General features: G+C 41.5%; 1 protein-coding gene across 1 annotated transcript in view; it reads right to left on the bottom strand.

The window, feature by feature from the left end:
• Positions 1 to 9353: 9353 nt before the first annotated feature.
• The window catches only part of LOC124259542 (galectin-4-like), a 51927-nt gene continuing 38782 nt past the window's right edge, over positions 9354 to 22498 (bottom strand). Inside the window, exons 2-5 of the mRNA XM_046693683.1 lie at positions 21672 to 21847; positions 19316 to 19401; positions 16529 to 16724; positions 9354 to 9707 (exon numbers count right to left, since the gene is read on the bottom strand). Coding sequence (XP_046549639.1) covers positions 9591 to 9707; positions 16529 to 16724; positions 19316 to 19401; positions 21672 to 21847 — 575 coding nt within the window. The 3' untranslated portion in view covers positions 9354 to 9590. The remainder of the gene's footprint in view (positions 9708 to 16528; positions 16725 to 19315; positions 19402 to 21671; positions 21848 to 22498) is intronic.

The raw sequence follows: 22498 nt of genomic DNA, 5'->3' as shown, positions 1-22498 counted from the left end.
ATTAATAGAACAGGTATTCTTCGATTAAAAAAGTGGAACGTTTTAATTTACTTCGAATGTTTTGGGACTTCAGGATTGATATGATGGTGACTCAGATAATGTTTCACTGTCTCTGTAACATTTCTATCACAGTACACACAGGGGAGACTTCCTTAATAATGAGTGAGTGAGTGACTTTAGTTTTACGCCGCACTCAGCAATATTCCAGCTATATGGCGGCGGTCTGTAAATAATTGAGTCTGGACCAGACAATCCAGTGATCAACAGCATGAGCATCGTCTTTATCAATGACCCTGCGGTAAGCATTTGCTCCACAGTGTCCAAGCGATGTCAGGTAATTATGTCCTCCTCGCTTTTCTCATGTCTACGAATAATCCAAATTTCTTGAATCAGTGATACCCGATTCCATTGCTATGGTGTCTGTAACTATGACTGCCTTATGATCATGTTCGCTTACCCCGTAGTGCTTGAACAAAGGTCATGGGAGTTGTGTTGGCATGGGTGCGCATGCATGAGTTTGAACAGTGAGTGAGTGAGTTTAGTTTTACGCCGCTTTTAGCAATATTACAGCAATATCACGACGGGGACATCTGAAATGGGCTTCACACATTGTGCTCATGTGGAGAATCGAACCTGCCTCTTCGGCGTGATGAGCAAACGCCTTAACCGCTAGGCTACCCCACTGCCCCGAGTTTGAACAGGGTGGGCGTGATTTTACCAGAAGATAATTTTAAGAAATCTACGAAATCCACGAAATCTAAGGTATATGATGTTGCAAAACAAAAGAAAATTGACGATCTGGTGTGTTCCTGGTGCTAGCTACGTGTTCAAAATCTCCTTGATCTCAATATTTTGTTCACCAGAAGCGACGTTATGGATATCACACATGAACAGTGTGATGGCAGCCCAAGCTGTCACCGTAATCGATGTTCAGGAGGCTCCCGCGGGGAATCGTCGCTCATCACAGGAGAGAAAGCGATCACTTACTCGCGACAAGGATTCAGAAGAGGTGAGGTGAAATTGGGTTTAACGTCGTGCTTGAGTATATTTCGATCATATGACGACGTTCATGCGTGTTTATGTGTATGTGCGGCTGCTTGTACTAGCCCAGACTTAAGCTGGTTTTATAGTGCTAGCCCACTGAGATACCATGCCGCAGTGAGGCATGAATACCCCACTCAGACACATTATACTGACTCCGAGCCGACCAGTCCTTGTTGTACCCATTAATGCCGAGCGCCAGACAGGGACCAGCAAGTACCATATTTCAACGTCTTTTGGTATGGCGCGGTCGGGGATCGAACCCGCGACCTTCCGCTCTCCGGGCGGACGCTCTAACCACTACACCACGGAGGCGGTAGTTCTACAACAAGAAACAATAAGGTTTGAATGATGTAGACTTTTCAATCGATGATCCCAACCCACTCAGCGGGAGCCGGGTGGAGAGCGGAGCTCCAAAAGTATTGATGATGTGATAGACGCTGTGAGTGCTCAAACTGAATGCCTTAAATAAGAGATGATCGACTATGGTGTATAGACTGCTTGATAAAGTTTAACAGATGGTAGATGATGAAATTAAGATAGTGCGAGACGAGGTGGAGGAGAAGATCTCAGGTGTAAGCATGGAGTCGACCCAAATAAGAAGTGATCATGTAGTATTACAGGCCAGGGAATCTGCGACCTACGCAGACGCTGTAAAATGTTTTGCATTTCACGATGTAATTTATTATTTTATAGTCTCTCATAACCCATGTTAGGTGGTTCACTTTATAATACGCTTATATGCTTTTGTACCATATCTATTTTATATATCCCTGTAACAGGGATAAAACCAAACATTTTTATATGTGTTTATTTGTACCAATCGGGTTTTATTATGGTATATAGGTGTATAGGATTGTTCAACAGACTACCGCTTGTTTACAATAAGTGATTTAATTAGTTGTCTGTCTATCTTCATCTCAGGTATAATACTCTCATAGCTCAATCAGATTATAGGGTCAGTTCATTCTTGTTTTAAGGGTAGTCAGGTTATTCCATTTTAGTGTAATGGTTTTCGTGTCTTGATCAAAGGTCTGAAGCTTGATTCTTTGTCTTGATTGATGATTTTGAATATGTTTGTCACCAGCCTTAACACCTCTCAGCACTTGTCACAATCCCTGCACTGCATAAACTGCACAGATCAGTCCACAGGTTAGTTAAAATTATTACTCACCTGCTGTCTACTGATACTGCCCATATGCTTGTCAGGAGTTTAGTGCTATCCAAGCTGGACTGCTGTAACAGTCTTTTATGTTACATCACCAAAGACCAGATGACCAGGCTTCGGTGCATTCAGATTTCTGCCGCAAGGATAGTTACACGATCAAAGAAATCTGTGCACATCACACCCATACTGATGAAACTGCACTGGCTACCTGTTGATGCACGTGTTCAGTATAAAGTGCTTGCACTGGCTTATCAGTGTTATCACCAATCAGCACCTTCCTACCTGTCAGAACTCACACAAGTCTTCCATCCATCTAGAATCCTCCGATCTGCCTAACAACATCTCTTCTCTGTTCCAACCCCACGTCTGAGACGATTTGGTCACAGATCATTTACTTACAATGCCACCACTCTCTGGAATAAACTCCCAGATTATCTTAAAGGAATCCCTTCTCTCCAAATGTTCAAAGACAGTCTCAAAACATTTCTCTTCACTCAGTTCTATAGACTCTAATTGTTTCTAGTCGCGATCTATTAGCATGTTAATGTCAGAATCTCTTATGTAGCGCCATGAGCATACACTTTGTCTCTGGATTTGGCGCATTATAAATGCACATGTTATGATTACTAAACTATGTCTACTGTCTATTGATTGTTTTAAATACCTTTAAGTAACCTAATGTGTGATATTGTAAATAGTTAGGGATTTATGAATTGGTTCATGTATGAATGTGTTATATTTCTTTGTAATTATTATGTACTATTTTAACCTAAGTGCATACTGTAAGCTGTATCGGTATGATTATTGTCCAAGGTGTAATAATCAGGAAATTGTAAATATGGAAGTAATGATATTTAGATAATGTATATGTTGTCTGCATTGTGTATGCGCTATCAACAATGTTCTGGTATTTATAGTATTTATACTGTAGGCTACACCTTCCGAGAACCACGGAATATTCTAAGCATCGGCGACACGGGTTGAAGGCTACACTTCAGTGTCACCCACAGGATATGCTTTGGTATAGTTTCTAACCTTGATGCAAATATAATTTCCATGTATATATTCTATCCCAAATATGAAACGCATAGGCGATTTGTTTTTATAAAAATCTATTAATGTTCAAACAATCGTCAAAATATGTAACAAAAGTGTTCATAACATGATTTTACACAATTGTACAAGTAGAAAATCGATTTTACCTGAAAATGATGATTTTGATGAGATTTCTTACAAGGATCAAAAAGCTTTTTATATAAGGCATCGCCACAACGTAACAGAAATCACCTTCCAGTTGAAATTGTGCAGCAACGAGCATACACTGTCTGGCAATAAAAATCCAGATTACTTTCGGAAATTGGCATTCGTTTTGAAGAAGTTTCAAGGCCAAATCACTACGCCACGTCTTGACTCTGCGACAAGGAACGTCGCCATTGAAAGAATGCACGCTGGAGATGACCAATCTGTAGCCAGGCGTCTGAATGTTAGTCTGAGCACGATATCACAGCTTGCAGCTCGTTACAACCACACAGGTATAACAAATGACCGTCCCCGTACAGGCAGACCTCGAGTCACCACTGCAGCCCAAGATCGGTACATCGGGGTACTACATTTGCCTAATCGTACTGCCACGGGGGAGAGCACAGCAGCCAGGGTGCCTGGAGTTCGGAGGATATCCTGTCAAACTGTACAGAACAGGTTGAGAGAGACTGGACTGAGAGCCAGGAGACCCGACATCGGGACCGTGCTACGTAGTCACCATCGTGCTCAACGTCTCCGTTATCTAAAAGTATCCACTTGGTTGTATAGACATTACCTTCTTCTAAACTGGTGTACAAAATCATGCACTAAAGCATATTTGTTGACGAGTTATACATGTTTGAAAATACAACATTTTCGCAACAGATTTCTGGCCTATGCGTTTCTTTTTTGGGATAGTATATAATCAATTAGTATGCGATAAACTATGAGTAACGATCAACTAATAGTTGTATGAGTTTATGTTTATGAACTTCTTATGTAATGTGTATAGAAATATTTTGTTACAGAGTGTCATGCCATAGGTGCCCATAGAGACACTGAGGAAATAAATACATTTCTCACGACCTGCCGCCTTGGTCATCCTTGATTAGACCAGCACAGGCTGCAACATTGAGGTGAGACTTTAATAAATTGTGTGTCTCTCTGCATCTTCCCCTTTCACTAAAATGAATGACTTTGTGTGTAATGTCATATGTGACGATTGAAGGATGGAAATAGATGCATGTTCCCTTTCACTAAATGAATGTGTATAATGTCATTTTTGACGATTGCAAAGAACTGACGTGTATAATGTCAATGTCCAAAGTGGCACCGCTGTAACACGACTTCATCGCGGCAAGAAATGGGTATAACCTCCAATCAATGTAGACTATAGAACAAACGTTATGGATAACAACTTCTTTATTTCTTGAGTGCGACGTTTCGATACAGATTCTTGTCCCGTTGTCAAGCAGGAATAATACATGAAGAGGGGGAGATGTCTATAATTATACAACATGTAACAGTGACAACAATATAACTGACATAAGTGGCTAAGCAGTAAGTTAAGTTAAGGATAACAATATATGGATTAACAACCTCTTTATTGCTGTTGATAGCAATACAGAGGCGACTAATGGGATCGGGTGGTCAGGCTCGCTGACTTGGTTGACACATGTCATCGGTTCCCAATTGCGCAGCTCGATGCTCATGCTGTTGATCACTGGATTGGCTGGTCCAGACTCGATTATTTACAGACCGCCATATAGTTGGAATATTGCTGAGTGCGGCGTAAAACTAAACTCACTCACTCACTCACATTGATGAGTTAGTAGTATGCACTATGTATGTAATAACCTTGGTCACGGTTGATGTTGGTATGGCTTTGCACCGCTTTTAGCATTATTTTAGCAATATGACGACGGGGACACCAGAAATGGGGTTCACACATTGTACCCATGTGGGGAATCAAACCCGGGAGTTCAGCGTTACGAGCGGACGCTTTAACCATGAGGCTTCTTGTATGTTATATTCAAAAGCGAGCAGTAGTGAGAACATTACCATCACTGTCTTTACTGCTATGATGTATACTACAATAACTTTACCACCATTGCAATTGTTGTGCCGCTTTTAGCAGTATTCCAGCAATATCACGACGTGGACACCAGCAATTGTTGTGTCACTCTATTTTGAACCATCAGCTAAAGGTAGTAGAGGTAATCATTAGAATACATTTGTTAATCACAATCCTTTATGTTTGTCGGTTTACCTACAGATGTTGGATTAACCTTTTGTTTCGATATGTTACATTTAACTATAATATATCAAATTATTATAAATATATCTTCAACATCTGTGGGAGTGAGTGACTTAAGAATTATGGTCACAACGGCAGTATTTCAGACACTTATAACAACAAGAATACCACAGGTATACATGTAAACTAATCATGTACATCTAAAATTAGTTTGAAGACAATACAGTATATAAACAGACTAAAGATAACCACCCTCTTCTTTTTATTCGATCTCTAGTGTAACATCTAATGACTGGTTTACACCCTGTGTAGCGGATGAGAAGTGATGCCAACAGATTTGTTGAGTCCTGCTGTTGCATCAGCATCAGCCGCCGTGTTACCAATATTCCAAAATGGCTGTAGGAGGTAAGGTGAGGTGAGGTGAAATTGGGTTTAACGTCGTGCTTGAGAATATTTCGCTCATATGACGACGTGCATGCGTGTGTATGTGTACGTGCGGCTGCTTGTACTAGCCCAGACTTGGTTTTATAGTGCTAGCCCACTGAGATACCACGCCGCAGTGAAGCATGAATACCCCACTCAGACACAGTATACTGACTCCGAGCCGACCAGTCCTTGTTGTACCCATTAATGCCGAACGCCAGGCAGGAACCAACAAGTACCATATTTTAACGTCTTTTGGTATGACGCGGTCCAGGATTGAACCCGTGACCTTCCGCTCTCCGGGCGGACGCTCTAACCACTACACCACGGAGTCGGTCTTTGAAGGAAGTAAAGATCATCTCAATGTCATCTGAAGAAGTAGTAACAGTATGGTGGGTTCTTGCATGAACAGAACTGATTGTTTGTTGTTTATCACACTCAGACATGCGTGATTTTACTGGGGTCTGGTAAAGACGAATTTAGACCACAGAATCCAGTGGTTGACATCAAGAGCTTCGATCTACGAAACTGGGACACAATGACATGAAACCAAGTCAACCGGCCTGACCACAAGTGAGTCGCATCTTACGACAAGCATGGGTAAACAAAGGCTTCCTATAACAAGCATGGGTTAACAAAGGCTTCCTATAACAAGCATGGGTTAACAAAGGCTTCCTATAACAAGCATGGGTTGACAAAGGCTTCCTATAACAGGCATGGGTTAACAAAGGCTTCCTATAACAGGCATGGGTTAACAAAGACTTCCCATAACAAGCATCGGTTAACAAAGGCTTCCTATAACAAGCATGGGCTAACAAAGGCTTCTTATAACAAGCATGGGCTAACAAAGGCTTCCTATAACAGGCATTGGTTTACAAAGGCTTCCTATAACAGGCATGGGTTAACAAAGGCTTCCTATAACAAGCATGGGGTAACAAAGGCTTCCTATAACAGGCATGGGGTAACAAAGGCTTCCTATAACAAACAAGGGTTAACAGAGGCTTCCCATAACAAGCATCGGTTAACAAAGGCTTCCTAAAACAAGCATGGGTTAACAAAGGCTTCCTATGACTGACATGGGTTAACAAAGGCTTCCTGTAACAAGCATGGGTTAACAAAGGCTTCGTATAACAAGTATGGGCTAACAAAGGCTTCTTATAACAAGAATGGGCTGACAAAGGCTTCCTATAACAGGCATGGGTTAACAAAGGCTTCCTATAACAGGCATGGGTTAACAAAGACTTCCCATAACAAGCATCGGTTAACAAAGGCTTCCTATAACAAGCATGGGCTAACAAAGGCTTCTTATAACAAGCATGGGCTAACAAAGGCTTCCTATAACAGGCATTGGTTTACAAAGGCTTCCTATAACAGGCATGGGTTAACAAAGGCTTCCTATAACAAGCATGGGGTAACAAAGGCTTCCTATAACAGGCATGGGGTAACAAAGGCTTCCTATAACAAACAAGGGTTAACAGAGGCTTCCCATAACAAGCATCGGTTAACAAAGGCTTCCTAAAACAAGCATGGGTTAACAAAGGCTTCCTATGACTGACATGGGTTAACAAAGGCTTCCTGTAACAAGCATGGGTTAACAAAGGCTTCCTATAACAGGCATGCATGGATTAACAAAGGCTCCCTATGACAAGAATTGGTTAACAAAGGCTTCCCATAACAAGCATGGGTTAACAAAGGCTTCCCATAACAAGCATGGGTTAACACATTCTTCCTATAACAGGCATGGGTTAACAAAGGCTTCCTATAACAAGCATGGGCTAACAAAGGCTTCCTATAACAGGCATGGGTTAACAAAGACTTCCTATAACAAGCATGGGGTAACAAAGGCTTCCTATAACAAGCATGGGTTAACAAAGGCTTCCCATAACAAGCATGGGTTAACAAATTCTTCCCATAACAAGCATGGGTTAACAAAGGCTTCCTATAACAAGCATGGGGTAACAAAGGCTTCCTATAACAAGCATGGGTTAACAAAGGCTTCCCATAACAAGCATGGGTTAACAAATTCTTCCCATAACAAGCATGGGTTAACAAAGGCTTCCTTTAACAGGCATGGGGTAACAGAGGCTTCCTATAACAAGCAAGGGTTAACAAAGGCTTCCTATAACAAGCTTGGGTTAACAAAGGCTTCCTATAACAAGTATGGGTTAACAAAGGCTTCTTATAACAAGCATTGATTGCATAACAGCAACTCGGATCTTCTCAGGTGAACGTTTTGTGCGAGTGGTGTATATATAACGTCAATGTCACAGTAATGATCTTTCGTGTTATATTTCCATTTTCACTAAAATGCTTTTCATCTGCTTACATTCATCTACTGTTTGCGGCGTTCGCGTACCCGTGTTTGACAAATGTTGACGTTATGATAGCAGGAATATACCTTGTCGCGGTGATAAGGAGAATTATATTACATGAGCATATATATGTCCCGTTCAACTCCATCTCTATACAAGCTAGGGGTTTATTTCCTGGGTAGACCATTGGGAACTTCAGAAATGCTTCATTGAATGTTAAAGTCAGATGAATAGTAAGTGATTGAGGTCAGATTTACATGAAAGCAATATTGATGCTCATGCTGTTGATCACTGGATTGCAGCTGTATCGTGACTTGAATTCACGATACATACAGTTAACTATAAAAACCTGTCGAAAAGGGACATTAATAACAATAAGAATATCACAGAAAGAATTTGTAACTAGCATCTGTCTCTAAAATTTGATTTTTATTTTAAACGCTGCAGTATAAAAAAACTGGCTATGGATGGCCAGCAACTCAAGGTAGGTCACCATACTAGGGACCATGGGGACTTACAGTACTTTTGCTAATTGCTTGGACCCTACCAGGATTTACACCATCCCTTCAGCCGGTGGCAATTGTACACCAAATACGTCAAACAGTAAAAGAACAATATATTCTACGATTAAAAGCACGCGAATAAAAGTAGCTCTGCTTTTCTAAAACCAAGATACTATATTATTCCAGCTGTTCATTGTGTATTGTGTATTATCTTACCTCACACATAAATGTCGCTTTCTGACTGGCTGAGCGCTATTATTTTCTATTATTTTCAATGTATCCCGCTTACAAGCGAGTAACGTTTCAATGTACCCGCTGTCAATGGCAACTCATTTGGTACTTCGAGGTAGTAGTTCTTTATCTCGAATTACATTGAATCACGTATATGATGTACGGAAATTACCGATGTTTTGCGAACGCAAATCGATGGAAGGGAGATAACTCTAAATCTGTTTTTCTTCAGCAAAATCTAGCGATGGCCACAAAAAGATTTCTACCCGTGCTTCAAACAATTCAAAATTTACATTAAGGTGTTCGGTAAGATAAATACGTTGTTCACTGGTCCCTCGGGGCCCATGGGTTGATGAACCCTTGATGTTTGTTTATGTTCCCTGAGCCCGAAGGGAACATAAACAAACATAGAGGGTGCATCAACCCATGCCCCCCGAGGTACCAGTGAACAACTTATAATATTTCTTTCTTGTTTGTTGGTATGTAATAACATAGGTTAATGCGCATAACATCATTCATTATTTTGAGACAACAGGAAAGATCCGGGTTAGAATTAATCTTCAGTAACCCTTGTCGTCGTAAGAGGCGACTGACTGGATCATGCTAATAGGCTCGCTGACAAGAAGAAAAATGTCTCATGGGTATTTCACTTCCACTGAGTCAATGCGACTGAAACTGACCCGAAGAATGGCGGCCTTCTGCACAGAAATCCGTATTGGGGCTTCATAGAAGTTGCTGCCATTGATGAAAATCTGAAATTAAAAGCAATAATGATAATAAAAATAATAAACATAATAATTTGGACTTGGGCCTGATGATGTACGCCTCTTCGTGGTGTGCGTAGATAAGGGAATTATATTCCCTGAACCAAACGTACATCACCCAGTTAGGGCTGACCCCCCAAAACTGTTTTTTTCACTGGGTTACCGAAAAACAAGGAGCAAACCATCTTTTAACTCCGCAGCCCAGTCAGCCTTCCTCGGGTAGTGAAACCAACCACTCTGGAGATTGGACTTGCCCCAGGGGAAGGCACAGAACCCGACCAAGAATATCTTTGTCATACCACCTTACAACCACACTACTTGAGGGTGCGAGAGCGACAGGATGGCCTGATAATCCACGTATCAATGGCAAGTCGCTGAAGCTGCATTGGGACAATGCCACGCCCATGTATGCTTACCTGAAGGAGCAAAATCTTCGAGATCAATTCCGGCGGCTTAAAAATCTCATGCCCCGTGAGCCAGTTCAACCCACAACTGGTGCCTGTCAGGAACCTTTGCATGAACAGAATGCTCAAGTGGCAGCAGACCCAAACCTTCTTATGAACGTCCGTGTCAACCTCTTTCCTCTTGCTGATGGAAACTCTTCTGGCATAGAGCCAATTGGCCCCGAAATTTCGGATGCTCACTCTTCCTCTTCTTCAGTTGCAGATCTTTCCGAAAACCAAGTGTATATATACATGTTGTTTCATTCTGTTTATGATGAAATATTTGACATACCTTTAGAAAAACGGAGGCCAATTCAACAAACAAATGTATCTTTTCCCAAACATGAAATTAATTTATTAAATGACATTATTTCTATGAAACTTCCATCGCACTGTTCATTACATGAAGTTAATTGTTGTGACTAAGCTGCCGCTCGAACCTTGGAGGAAATTCACATCGTTTCCAAAGAAAAAACAACTAATACTAAGAACAATACACCAAAGAAAAAACGGTTTTAAGTAAAACTAACGGAAACGAGAAAAAAAATCTGGATAGAGCTGTGCCTGAAACTAAGACAATTTGGAAAAAAATTAAATTTGCAGTACAAGACAACAAAAGAAAAGGTACTTCTTCAAATCGTCGATTCCCTTAAGGCAAAAATTAAAGTCTGGACTGAAAGAAAAAAAAAATGGGAAAAGAAAAATAAATTATCAAACAAAATAAACTTTTTAGAAATAATGAAAAACACTTCTACAGGCAACTGAAAACATAGGGTGATGGTGAGCATGATAAACGGCCTTCCATGGATGCCAATGAAAGGTTCTGGAAACAGTTGTGGTCTATACCCGGCAACTGTAACCTTGAGGCACCATGGGTCCGTGATTATGACCATGCAATGCATGAGAAAGTAAATAGGTCGTTTGTCTGTTACATCTCACCAGATTGCCTGAAAAGTGTCATCAAAAAGTCCAAATCTAATACAGCTCCAGGGCGTGATGGCATTCGAAACCGGTATTTGAAACTGTTCCCCTGTGTCCAAACACCATTACTTCACTGTTTCAATTCTCTTGTGGACACAGGTGATTTTCCTCCATGGTTCTGCAAAGTTCGCACAATACTCCTTCCCAAGAACGGACACTTGACTGATTCCAAAAACTTCCGCCCTATCACATGTTTGAATACACAATACAAAATATTCACAGGGTGTTTGACAAACCTCGTGTCATCTTACTGCTCTTCCAATGATATAATTTACAGAGAGCAGAAGGGGGCGAGAGTGGGATGTTGCGGGTGCAAGGATCAACTTCTTATACAATAAATGATTTTGGAAGAGGCTAAAACATATCACTGCAACCTCTCCATGTGCTGGATTGACTACAAAAAAGCATACGACTCTGTTCCTCACGAATGGATTCTGAAGTCTCTTCATTGTATTGACCTCCTTGAGCGACTACTTGATTTACTCAAGTCTTTAATGTGTTGCTGGTCCACTCAACTTGAGATATACTCGCAAGGGCAGGTGCAGACTTCGGAATCTATTCCAATCAGAAGGGGAATTTTCCAGGGGGATTCCTTTAGTCATTTGCTTTTTTGTTTGTCTCTAAATCCTTTGAGCTTTCTGCTCAACAGAGAGGAGGGTTACCATCCCGGACCTCCTCAGCACAGATCCCCAACACCTCTTACTCATCTCCTTTACATGGATGACATCGAACTCCTTGCCAAAGGAGATTCCAATTTGAAAGAACAGGTTCTCCTTGTCGAGTCCTTTTCTAATGATATTGGCATGACATTTGGACTCGACAAATGTAATACTCTTTATTTGAAGCGTGGCAAGGTAGTTAATGATGGATCGGTCAAGTTACAAGGGGGATGAGTTATTGAGCATCTTGTGGAAGATCAGGCCTAAACCTATCTTGGAATGCAAGTTCGAGACCAGCTCCTGAATGCCCAAATTCAAAAAAAACTTCGGGCCGAGTACAAATCTCGTTTAAAGAAAATCTGGAGCTCAGAGCTAAATGCTCGTAACAAGGTCAAAGCCACCAATACTTTTGCTGTGCCAGTCCTCTCCTATTCCTTTGGAGTAGTTGACTGGACGAATCAAGAAATGCAGAAGAATACAGAAAACGAGTATATGGATGGCAACTTCTTCTTTATTGTATAACACGACGTTTCTGGGCTACTTCTTGCCCCTTCTTCAAGTGATTGAAGACTGCAGTGATGCAGTGTTGGGGAGTCTACATATTTCTGGTGGGTTCGACTAGCCAGAGGTTCCTGGGAGAAGTCCCATTCGCTGTCTGGGCTGCGTGTAAAGAGGGCAAGGGCCCTAAGCTAATGATGAGCCTTACCAGCCTGACTGTGCCAGGATCACCCGAACCCTCTCTGCTGCATATAATCTTCAATCTGTGAAACATAATAATAACTAGAGATGTTCCAGCAAGGGCAGGTGCAGACTTGGGAATCTATTTCAATCAGAAGGGGAAGATTCCAGGGGCATTCGTTCTGTCCTTTGCTTTTGTGTCTGTCTTTAAATCATTTGAGCTTTCTGCTCAATAGGGAGGAGGGTTATCATCCACAACCTCCTCAGCAGACACATCCCAACACCGTTTACTCATGTTCCTTACACGGATGACATCGAGCTCCTTGCCAAAGGAGATACCAATTTGTAAGAACAGGTTCTCCTTGTGGAGTACTTTTCTAATGATATTGGCATGACTTTTGGACTCGACAAATGTAATACTCTTCATTTGAAACGTGGCAAGGTAGTTAATGGTGGATTAGTCAAGTTACAGGGAGGAGGAGTTATTGGACATCTTGTGGAAGATCCGGCCTACACCTATCTTGGAATGCAAGTTCGAGACAAGCTCTAGAATGCCCAGATTAAAGACAAACTTCGGGCTGAGTATAAATCTCGCTTAAAGAAAATCTTGAGCTCAGAGCTAAATACTCGAAACAAGGCCAAAGCTACCAATACTTTTGCTGTGCCAGTCCTCTCCTATTCCTTTGGAGTAGTTGATTAGACTAAACAAGATCCTGAGTTCAGGGTCTTGATAGCCTGACCCAGAAGGGTCATGTCTGATAACCAAGCCCACCACCCTCGTGGTGTACTTTGCACATATTTATTTGATCCTCTGGTGATGCATGTCAAGACTCGTGATAAAAGCAAGGAATTGCACAGCTATTTTAAGCGTGCCAAGGCTGTTGGACAGAATCTGAAATTTGAGGGTGATTTTGTTGATGGCGATGTACTGCTGTACGGTACAGTGATGGTAGTAAACCAGGTGAAGTTCTTCACCAAGTCTGCCCAGAGTCGGTCATTTGTGGAGAGGCTTTCTGAGAAACCATTGAATCGTGTGTACATGCAGTTTGTGGAACAGAACAGTAATGCAACCGACTTTTTCGCCTGGATGTAGTCGGCTGGTCTTAAATGTGAAACTAAGGGCTTCCTTATTGCTGCTCAGGACCAGTCACTTCCCACTCGCAATGGCCAAAATGTGATTATTAAAGAAAATATTTGTTGATTGTGCAGTGAATTTACAGAGACCGTCCAACACCTTGTCAGTGGATGCCCGTCTTTGGCACAAACAGCATATCTTAAACGACATGATGGCATGGCTCGTTGCTTCTACTACCGTCTCCGCCATGCCTGTGGCTTTGACTCTGAGGTCCATCCATGGTACGACCCTGACCATGTCCATGGCGTCATAAGAAGTTGTCATCCATAAAGTTGTATGTTTCGTTTCTAAACCTGATCGTGTCCTTTTTGATAAAGTCAAAGATTTGTATCATTGAATTTCCTGACTGCCAGGATGACCATCTCTGCTGGTTACTACCTTTAATATGTAAAACATAGTTGATTGTTAAAGCGCCCAGCCTCCATCGGCGGGTGCTCACTGGCGCAATGACAAAGTTAAAACCAACTCAATGCACATATATACGCATAATCCTGAGGGTCTTGTGGAATGCTGAGCGGAACAAGTGGGTTTCAATGAGCAGCTTAAAAGTGCACACTTAAGTATTATTTAACGTGTGATATTTTGGCCTGCGCTTTCGTGGAAAAGGACAGATGCGTGTACTTGTATTTGTTTGAGTACCATTCGGTATCTGACCCCACGCTCTCAAAGTCGGACACCAAATTGCACTCATTAACTGAGGCTTCGACCAAAAATCGAACTTGGGCAATTCATAGTCTCTGTCATGAAATTCGTGTACCTCACTGACAATAATAGATTGGCACTGTTTACATGTTCCGATGCTTTGAAAACTCATTCCTTTTCCAGCTGGTGAACGCCAAAAAAATGTAACTCTATTATTTGTTAATTTTCACGGTCGCGATCCACAAAACGGTCGTAGCGATACGACATTCGTAAGCCTATGATAAACCAGAGAGTTATGACAGGTCGTAACTCTAAGAACGCGTTGTGGATCACGGTCGCGATCCACAAAACGGTTGTAGCGATACGACATTTGTAAGCCTATGATAAACCAGAAAGTTACGATCCACAAAACGGTCGTGTAAGGAAGATGAGTAAACGCTAAGAACGCGTTGTGGATCGGGACCCTAGTTATTTATCCGCTCCAGATTAGATTGTTGCTTCATTGTCTCTTCTTTAGCCTGCTAAAGCAGCTTATATAATGTGGAAGTATATATAGATGTTGAAACTAATGAACAATACCTTGAACATAGCCTCTATATAGTATTCCCAGAAATTATTGAGAAAGTTGTTTCGGCAAATACCTAACACATGTATATAAAACTAAAGACGTCCCACTTCAATGAAGATGTTGAGATATGATTCTGTCACAGTCTAAGTGTCTTTTCAGTACTTTGTGAGACCTCTTTGCCCTGCAATACACGACTGAATGCGCCTAGGTACACTACTGATCAAAGTTTGTAGGAAATCGAGTCACAGCGTATCCCAATATTCGACCACTTCTTTCTCCATGTCCTCAAGTCCTTTTTGGTTTATTCTGTCTATCAGTAGTCTCCGCACATTCTTAATAGGGTTAATATATTGGCTGTAGCTGGGCCAGTCTAAAACTTGAACATTTTCGTCCGACAACCACTGTTTTGTATAGCCTGCAGTGTGTTTGGGTCGTTATCATGCTGGAAAATCCAATTATCTTCATACACTCATAAATAAACAGAAAGATCTCAGGATAACCACATAGCACAATTCTGATTGCTTCAACATTTGTAAATATGTCCTTTTCTACCCATTCTCATTATCAACAGATCGGCTCGAAGCTGTAGGCAGTTGGAAGAGGTGACCATTTAAGATGTCAAATTTCCAGTGAAAATACACAACAGCGTCACTCCACGTGATGATATGCCATCCCACATGTGAAATTTCGGGCTATGTTTTGGGCGTTGGTAGATATGTTTGACGGTATCTCCTGTCCATACTTTCACACAGTCCGGAACAAACTTTCATCAGAAAAAGATACCCGTGAAGGTCCGGGTTAGAATATCGATCTTCAGTAACCCATGCTTGACGTAAGAGGCGACTAACGGGATCGGGTGGTCAGGCTCGCTGACTTGGTTGACACATGTCATCGGTTCTCAATTGCGCAGATCGATGCCTATGCTGTTGATCACTGGATTGTCTGGTCCAGACTCGATTATTTACAGACCACCGCCATATAGCTGGAATAGCGCTGATTGAGGCGTAAACTCACCCACACACTCATCAGAAAAGAAATCATTATCCCAGTCGTGATGTTCGCGAGCCCTACACCAGTTTAAACGTCTGTCTTTTTGTGCATCTTTCATCAATGGTGATGCAATCTTTATAATTCTTGTGTAAGGGATCCATTACATACCTGAGGACTTCCTCTGTTAATCATCCCAGTTGTGATATTCTCAACGCTTTTCAATTTTCCCCTACTCACTATCTCACCACGTTGTCGGCGATCCGTAGTACTGAACTTCCTTGGACTCCCTGCCCATGTCTTATGCTCAATCCCAACTCCTGACTGAATATTCTTCAAACTTCTGTGTACTGTAGACAGAGGAATTTAATGTCTACCAGCTAACGTTTTTGCATTAGCCACTACCTATTCAAAATTATTTAGAACCAGCTTTCCTTTCTTTTCCTTTGTCAATAGGAAGCCGTCTGCTGCACAAGTGGGGATAACTCATGATGTAGTAAGCTTCATTCTTAAGCCTACAAGAGTTGCCTCCCATACTGAGTACCTCACAACAAAATGTAACGCCTGTTTTAATATTCTATTATCTATCAGTATTAGCAAACAAAGATTTTCTCAATAATTTCCGGGAAAACTGTATAACGAGAAACCGTTCTAATTTGTTTGGCAACTTGTTTTATAGCCTGTTTATTTGTAGTCATAAAGAACAGTTCACCTACCATGAACTTGGTTGTTGTTATTCGCACGAGGGCATCGAACACCACGTTTGGAGAAAAGATGAAGCCGGATGGCCCAATTTCAGACCCCCAGGAGCCAGAAGATTCTGTATTGAAGATTGCGTCAAGTCTTGACCAGCGGATGGCCAGAAGGAACACAGTGTTACCAGCCTCAGTCCCTTGTAAGAGAATGCCTGTACTGTAAAAGTAAAGATCCGTGGAATTCCGGTTTAGATTTGGACATCAGCCATCCAGCTTGTCTTAAGAGGCGACTAACAGGATCGGGTGGTCAAACCCGTTACACATACAAGTTCGTAATATGTGGCTCGGTCCGCCAGTTCAGACCTTTTGCGCATGGGAATTTGTTTTTCTTACAAGGTTGGTTCACGAGCTTCGCTACACTAAACCCCATAATTATTGTTGGTTTCACAAAGAAAAAACAATTACAAAAATTAATCTTAAAGATTTTACAAATAACTCCCCTGTAAGTTTTGTGATTTAATCTGAGACCTCAAATGTTAATCTATGTGGGGTTTTCATAATTTGAGATTTGGTATCCTTGAACCTAAACATGAGACAGCGATGTGCGGAAGTATACTCAGCTTCTTAAATTCCAGTCATACCGCATCCCTAAAACCTTTTGAAGTTTTGTTAACACTGAGTTACCTTGACAGGCATTGTTATTCAAGAACAATATCATGTGAAGTATGTACAGGTTGTGTTAAAGATCCGCAGTCATCATCTGTGAATGGTTCAATATCTTTTCACTGTACTATTCTATTGTAATTTATCATTTGATGACTGAATTGGTTGTTCATGAATATAGCTTGTAATATATTGAAACTTCGTTTCGCTATTAGTCCTAAATATGTAAAGCTACAATGTCCGTCTCGCTTTTGTATGTATTGAAAATGAAACCTCATGACTCGCTATGAACCAGAATGAAAGTCCACAGCATCGATACAGATCTGACCGAACTCTTACCGGCCCATTACAATTCTTAGTTGTTTAGGAAAGTTATTTCTTAGCCCATCACAGGCTGGCTTTCGAGAAAACATGTCAACGCTTGATAATATATTCATTTTTTTATATATGTTAAACCAGTATCTCAAAACCTGCAAACGAAAACTTTGTTGTGCTTTTATCGATTTTACAAAAGCGTTCGATCGTGTATGGAGATTAGGTCTTTGGCACAAAATGTTATCATACAACATAGAGGAGAGATTCTTCAAGTCAATTCAAAGTATATATAGTAATATAAAATCTTGTGTAATGGTTGACAACCAAATTTCCAATTTCTTCTTTAGTTATTCTGGTGTTCGACAATGGGAAAATCTCTCACCGTTATTATTTTCGATTTTTCTCAATGATTTGGATGTTTTTCTTGAGAACAAAGGTTGTAAGGGCGTCGACGTCAGTTGTGTGTATGATGATTTTGTGTACAAGTGTATCAAATTCATTATTTTGCTTTATGCAGATGATGCGATACTTCTAGGCGAAACCCAGAGAGAACTAGTGAATTCCCTTGATGTATTTAAAACATATTGTGATACATGGAACCTTCGTGTTAACATAGCAAAAACTAAGATTATTATATTTGGAGTGGGTGTCGGTAATAAATCTAAGCTATCTTTTCAGTTTGACTCTAAACCAATTGAAATTGTACATAATTATACGTATCTTGGCATCAACCTTCACCTAAATAGGAGATTTAATTTCGCAATCAATGAGTTATTGTCTAGTTCTAAGAAAGCCATGTTTGCATAACTGGAGAAATCAAGAAACTTCAATTTGGCACGTGATACTGTAATTAATCTGTTCGATATTTTAATACTACCCATTGCCTTATATGGCAAGGAAACGTGCGGGTATGAAACTACTGTAAATGTTGAAATGTTTCATCTTAAATTCTCAAGTTTGCTGCAGGATTACGATTATCAACCCCTAACTTCATGGTTCATGGCGAACTGGGTCGCTTCCCTTTGAACATTACAACAGCTAAACGGATGATCACATTTTGGTATAATTTAGAAACAGAATCTTCCCCGTATAGGTTATCATCGCGTGTCCTTCAACTTTTCAAACTAGACAATTTTCTTAATCTCCGTAATAAGAACGTATGGATATCTCACATAAAAAGTATTTTAAGCAGTTGTGGCTTAACTTATGTATTTGATAACCCTAATTGTGTTTGTATACAGTGGTTAGTGTCAATGGTTGCATCAACTCTTAAAGATCATTTTATACAGAAATGGAGGGAAGATATATTCATATAAGTTCAAAGGGTAATTATTATAAATTGTTCAAAGATCTGCCGTCGTTTGAAAAGTACCTTTCTATTTCCTGTCTACATCTCTCGGCCCATTATGTCATTTCGGACATCGAACCATCACCTACCAATGGGAATAATATACCAGGAATAAACAGAAATTGTAAATATTTGTAATTCACCGGCGATAACCGACGAATTCCACTATCTATTTAAATGCTCGTTATTTGACAACAAAAGATCCCAGTATGTCCCTCTTATTACAGTAAATGGCCGAATCTTGTAAAACAATTGTTTACGTTAGCTGATTATTCACTTGTTAAGAATATTTCAAGATTTATAAGAATTACCAATAACACTATACAAAGATAAACACTGATATATTCACTGTTACCAAGTGATCATAACAACTCATCATGTATGTTATTACTTTATTGTACTGTTCCTGTACCACCAATGGTGGTTTGTCGGAATAAATTTTGAATTCAATTCAATTCAATTGACAACTTTCGAAAACTTACCTGCTCCCTCCATCACCAGAACCTCTCACTCTTATCTCCGCCCCAGTGGATAACGGTGCAGGCAGATCAGTAACAAATGGAGTCACCTGTCAACAAGAAAAACATACCGTGTGAGTAAGATATTATGTCGCATCAGTATTTTTTGTTGGTTTGTTTGTATTGTTTAACACCCCCATTCCACTGACCATCGGAACCTCATCTGAAGCCGAACTGATCCCAATTTTGCCAAAAATTTCAGCGTTCGGATGAGTTCCCGATGAAAATTCACCCGACATCTTTTTGGGGGGTCCCTGTTTACCGTAAAATCCGAAAGAGATCCAACATTGATCGGGTTAATCGGATGAAAGACTGGTAGCGGCCTGATGTCTGTCCACCATAACCATCAGCGGCGTCCGACTGATCCGACTGTGGTCGGATTGTAATTCAAGGGTGACCTGACACTAATCTGACACTTCCAACGCTCTCCCGACTCCAATCCGACAAATCGGTTACTATTCAAAGGGTGATCGGACACTGACCCAATACACTCACTTCTTCCCTGACACTGCCTGTCTCTACACTCACGTCATCCCTGTTACTTCCTGTCTCTACACTCACTTCATCCCTGACACTGCCTGTCTCTACACTCACCTCATCCCTGACACTTCCTGTCTCTACACTCCCTTCATCCCTGACACTTCCTGTCTCTACACTCACTTCATCCCTGACACTTCCTGTCTCTACACTCACCTCATCCCTGACACTGCCTGTCTCTACACTCACTTCATCCCTGACACTGCCTGTCTCTACACTCACTTCATCCCTGACACTGCCTGTCTCTACACTCACTTCATCCCTGACACTGCCTGTCTCTGCACTAACTTCATCCCTGCCACTTCCTGTCTCTACACTCACTTCATCCCTGACACTGCATATCCGACACTCACCTCATCCCTGCCACTTCCTGTCTCTACACTTACTTCATCCCTGACACTGCCTGTCTCTACACTCACTTAATCCCTGCCACTTCCTGTCTCTACACTCACTTCATCCCTGACACTGCCTGTCTCTACACTTACTTCATCCCTGACACTGCCTGTCTCTACACTCACTTCATCCCTGTTACTTCCTGTCTCTACATTCACTTCATACCTGACACTGCATATCCGACACTGCCCTCATCCCTGACACTTCCTGTCTCTACGCTTCATCCCTGACACTGCCTGTCTCTACACTCACTTCATCCCTGACACTTCCTATCTCTACACTCACTTCATCCCGGTCACTTCCTGTCTCTACACTCACTTCATCCCTGTTACTCCCTGTCTCTACACTCACTTCATACCTGACACTGCATATCCGACACTGCCCTCATCCCTGACACTTCCTGTCTCTACGCTTCATCCCTGACACTTCCTGTCTCTACACTCACTTCATCCCTGACACTTCCTGTCTCTACACTCACTTCATCCCTGACACTTCCTGTCTCTACACTCACTTCATCCCTGACACTGTCTGTCTCTTCACTCACTTAATCCCTGACACTTCCTGTCTCTACACTCACTTCATCCCTGTCACTTCCTGTCTCTACACTCACTTCATCCCTGTTACTTCCTGTCTCTACACTCACTTCATACCTGACACTGCATATCCGACACTGCCATCATCCGTGACACTGCCTGTCTCTACGCTTCATCCCTGACACTGCCTGTCTCTACGCTTCATCCCTGACACCACATTCACGTCAAGGTCTGACAATCAAGAGTCCCGCCCCAATCTGTTTTAAACCGACATTCGTCAGTAAGCCGACTGTGGCTGGTATGTCATCGTCAAGAAAAGATAACAAGTATTTTGTATCCCAATATGTGTCAATAATAACCTATTTTACTCACCGAATATCTCACTATCATGTGTTTGTTCAAACTGCTCATCAAGTTACATGCTAGTTTTCATTATCTCGTTGTGATGTTCTAGTTACTGTCCTTTGTTAATAGATTTGCTAACAAATTAACAGATGTAAACAGATTTGCTAACAAATTAACAGATGTTAACAGATTTTCTAACAAATTAACAGATGTTAACAGATTTGTTAAAATCGAACGAAATTTATTATCAATATATGACTCGTTTTAGTCAAAATATGGCTGAAATATTTTCGATGTGATTATACATCTTAACCCACCCACTCACTCCTCTCCGTACCGGGGGCGGTGGGGTAGCTTAGTGGTTAAAGCGTCTGCTCGTCACACCGAAGACCCGAGTTCGTTTTCCCAGATGGGTACAATGTGTGAAGCACATTTCTGGTGTCCCCGTCGTGATATTGCTGGAATATTTGCTAAAAGCGGCGTAAAACTCACTCACTCACTCCTCTACGTACCTGATCAGTCCAAAGTGTCTGAGCACACCTTCCTATGTCAAGGACTCCAGTGCCAAGAGGGCAGGGTAAAGGAGGAGACAGCAGGTAGGTGAACCCACTTCGACAGGCAACGTCCACAGTCTGGTTTACAACTGACAGCGACACGGCATTCTCCAAGCGTACATGGCTGCATTCAGCTGAATATAAATGGACAGAATTTGTGAGAAATTAAACGCTAAATACAAAACGTCAACATCGCTCAATACCCAGCCTGTATTGGACCAAACAGATAACAATGAGCGTTTGGGACTGGTAAGAACAGATCTTCAGCAACCCGAGTTGAGGGCCGCGTTGAGGTCTTACACAGTCAAGACATGACCCTGCACAGTCCTGGGCCCCGTTCCTCAAAGCGATCGTAGCGCTACTACAGTCGTAAGTCTATGTTAAAGTATGGGAGTCGTAGCGCTACGATCGCTTTGGGGAACGGGGCCCTGAATCGCGGCTCTCGGCTACAGCAACACATGCTTGCCGTAAGAGGCGACAAACATGATCCAGTGATGAGGATCGCTGACTTGGTTGACACATCATATTTAGGGGGCGCGGTGGACGAACTGGCTAAAGCGCCAGGCTAGTGATCCCGCGAGCTTGAGGTGACGGGATCGAGTGACAGACCGTGAGTACGACTTTTCGATACAGATTCTTGTACCGTTGTCATCTGTATCGAAACTTCGCACTCACGAATAAAAAGAAGTTGTTATCGATACAGTTTGTTTTATATTGTACTTCCCAACTTCTAAAATCCACTCAAAGAAGTTTAATGAACAACCAGAATTCTGCTCTCTGCCAGC

The sequence above is a fragment of the Haliotis rubra genome, unplaced genomic scaffold (assembly GCF_003918875.1).
Source record: "Haliotis rubra isolate DU_JTF1 unplaced genomic scaffold, ASM391887v1 Scf727, whole genome shotgun sequence".
Lineage (NCBI taxonomy): Eukaryota > Metazoa > Mollusca > Gastropoda > Lepetellida > Haliotidae > Haliotis > Haliotis rubra.
The sequence above is the reverse complement of the archived record's forward strand: the minus strand, read 5'-3'. Positions and strand labels throughout refer to the sequence as shown.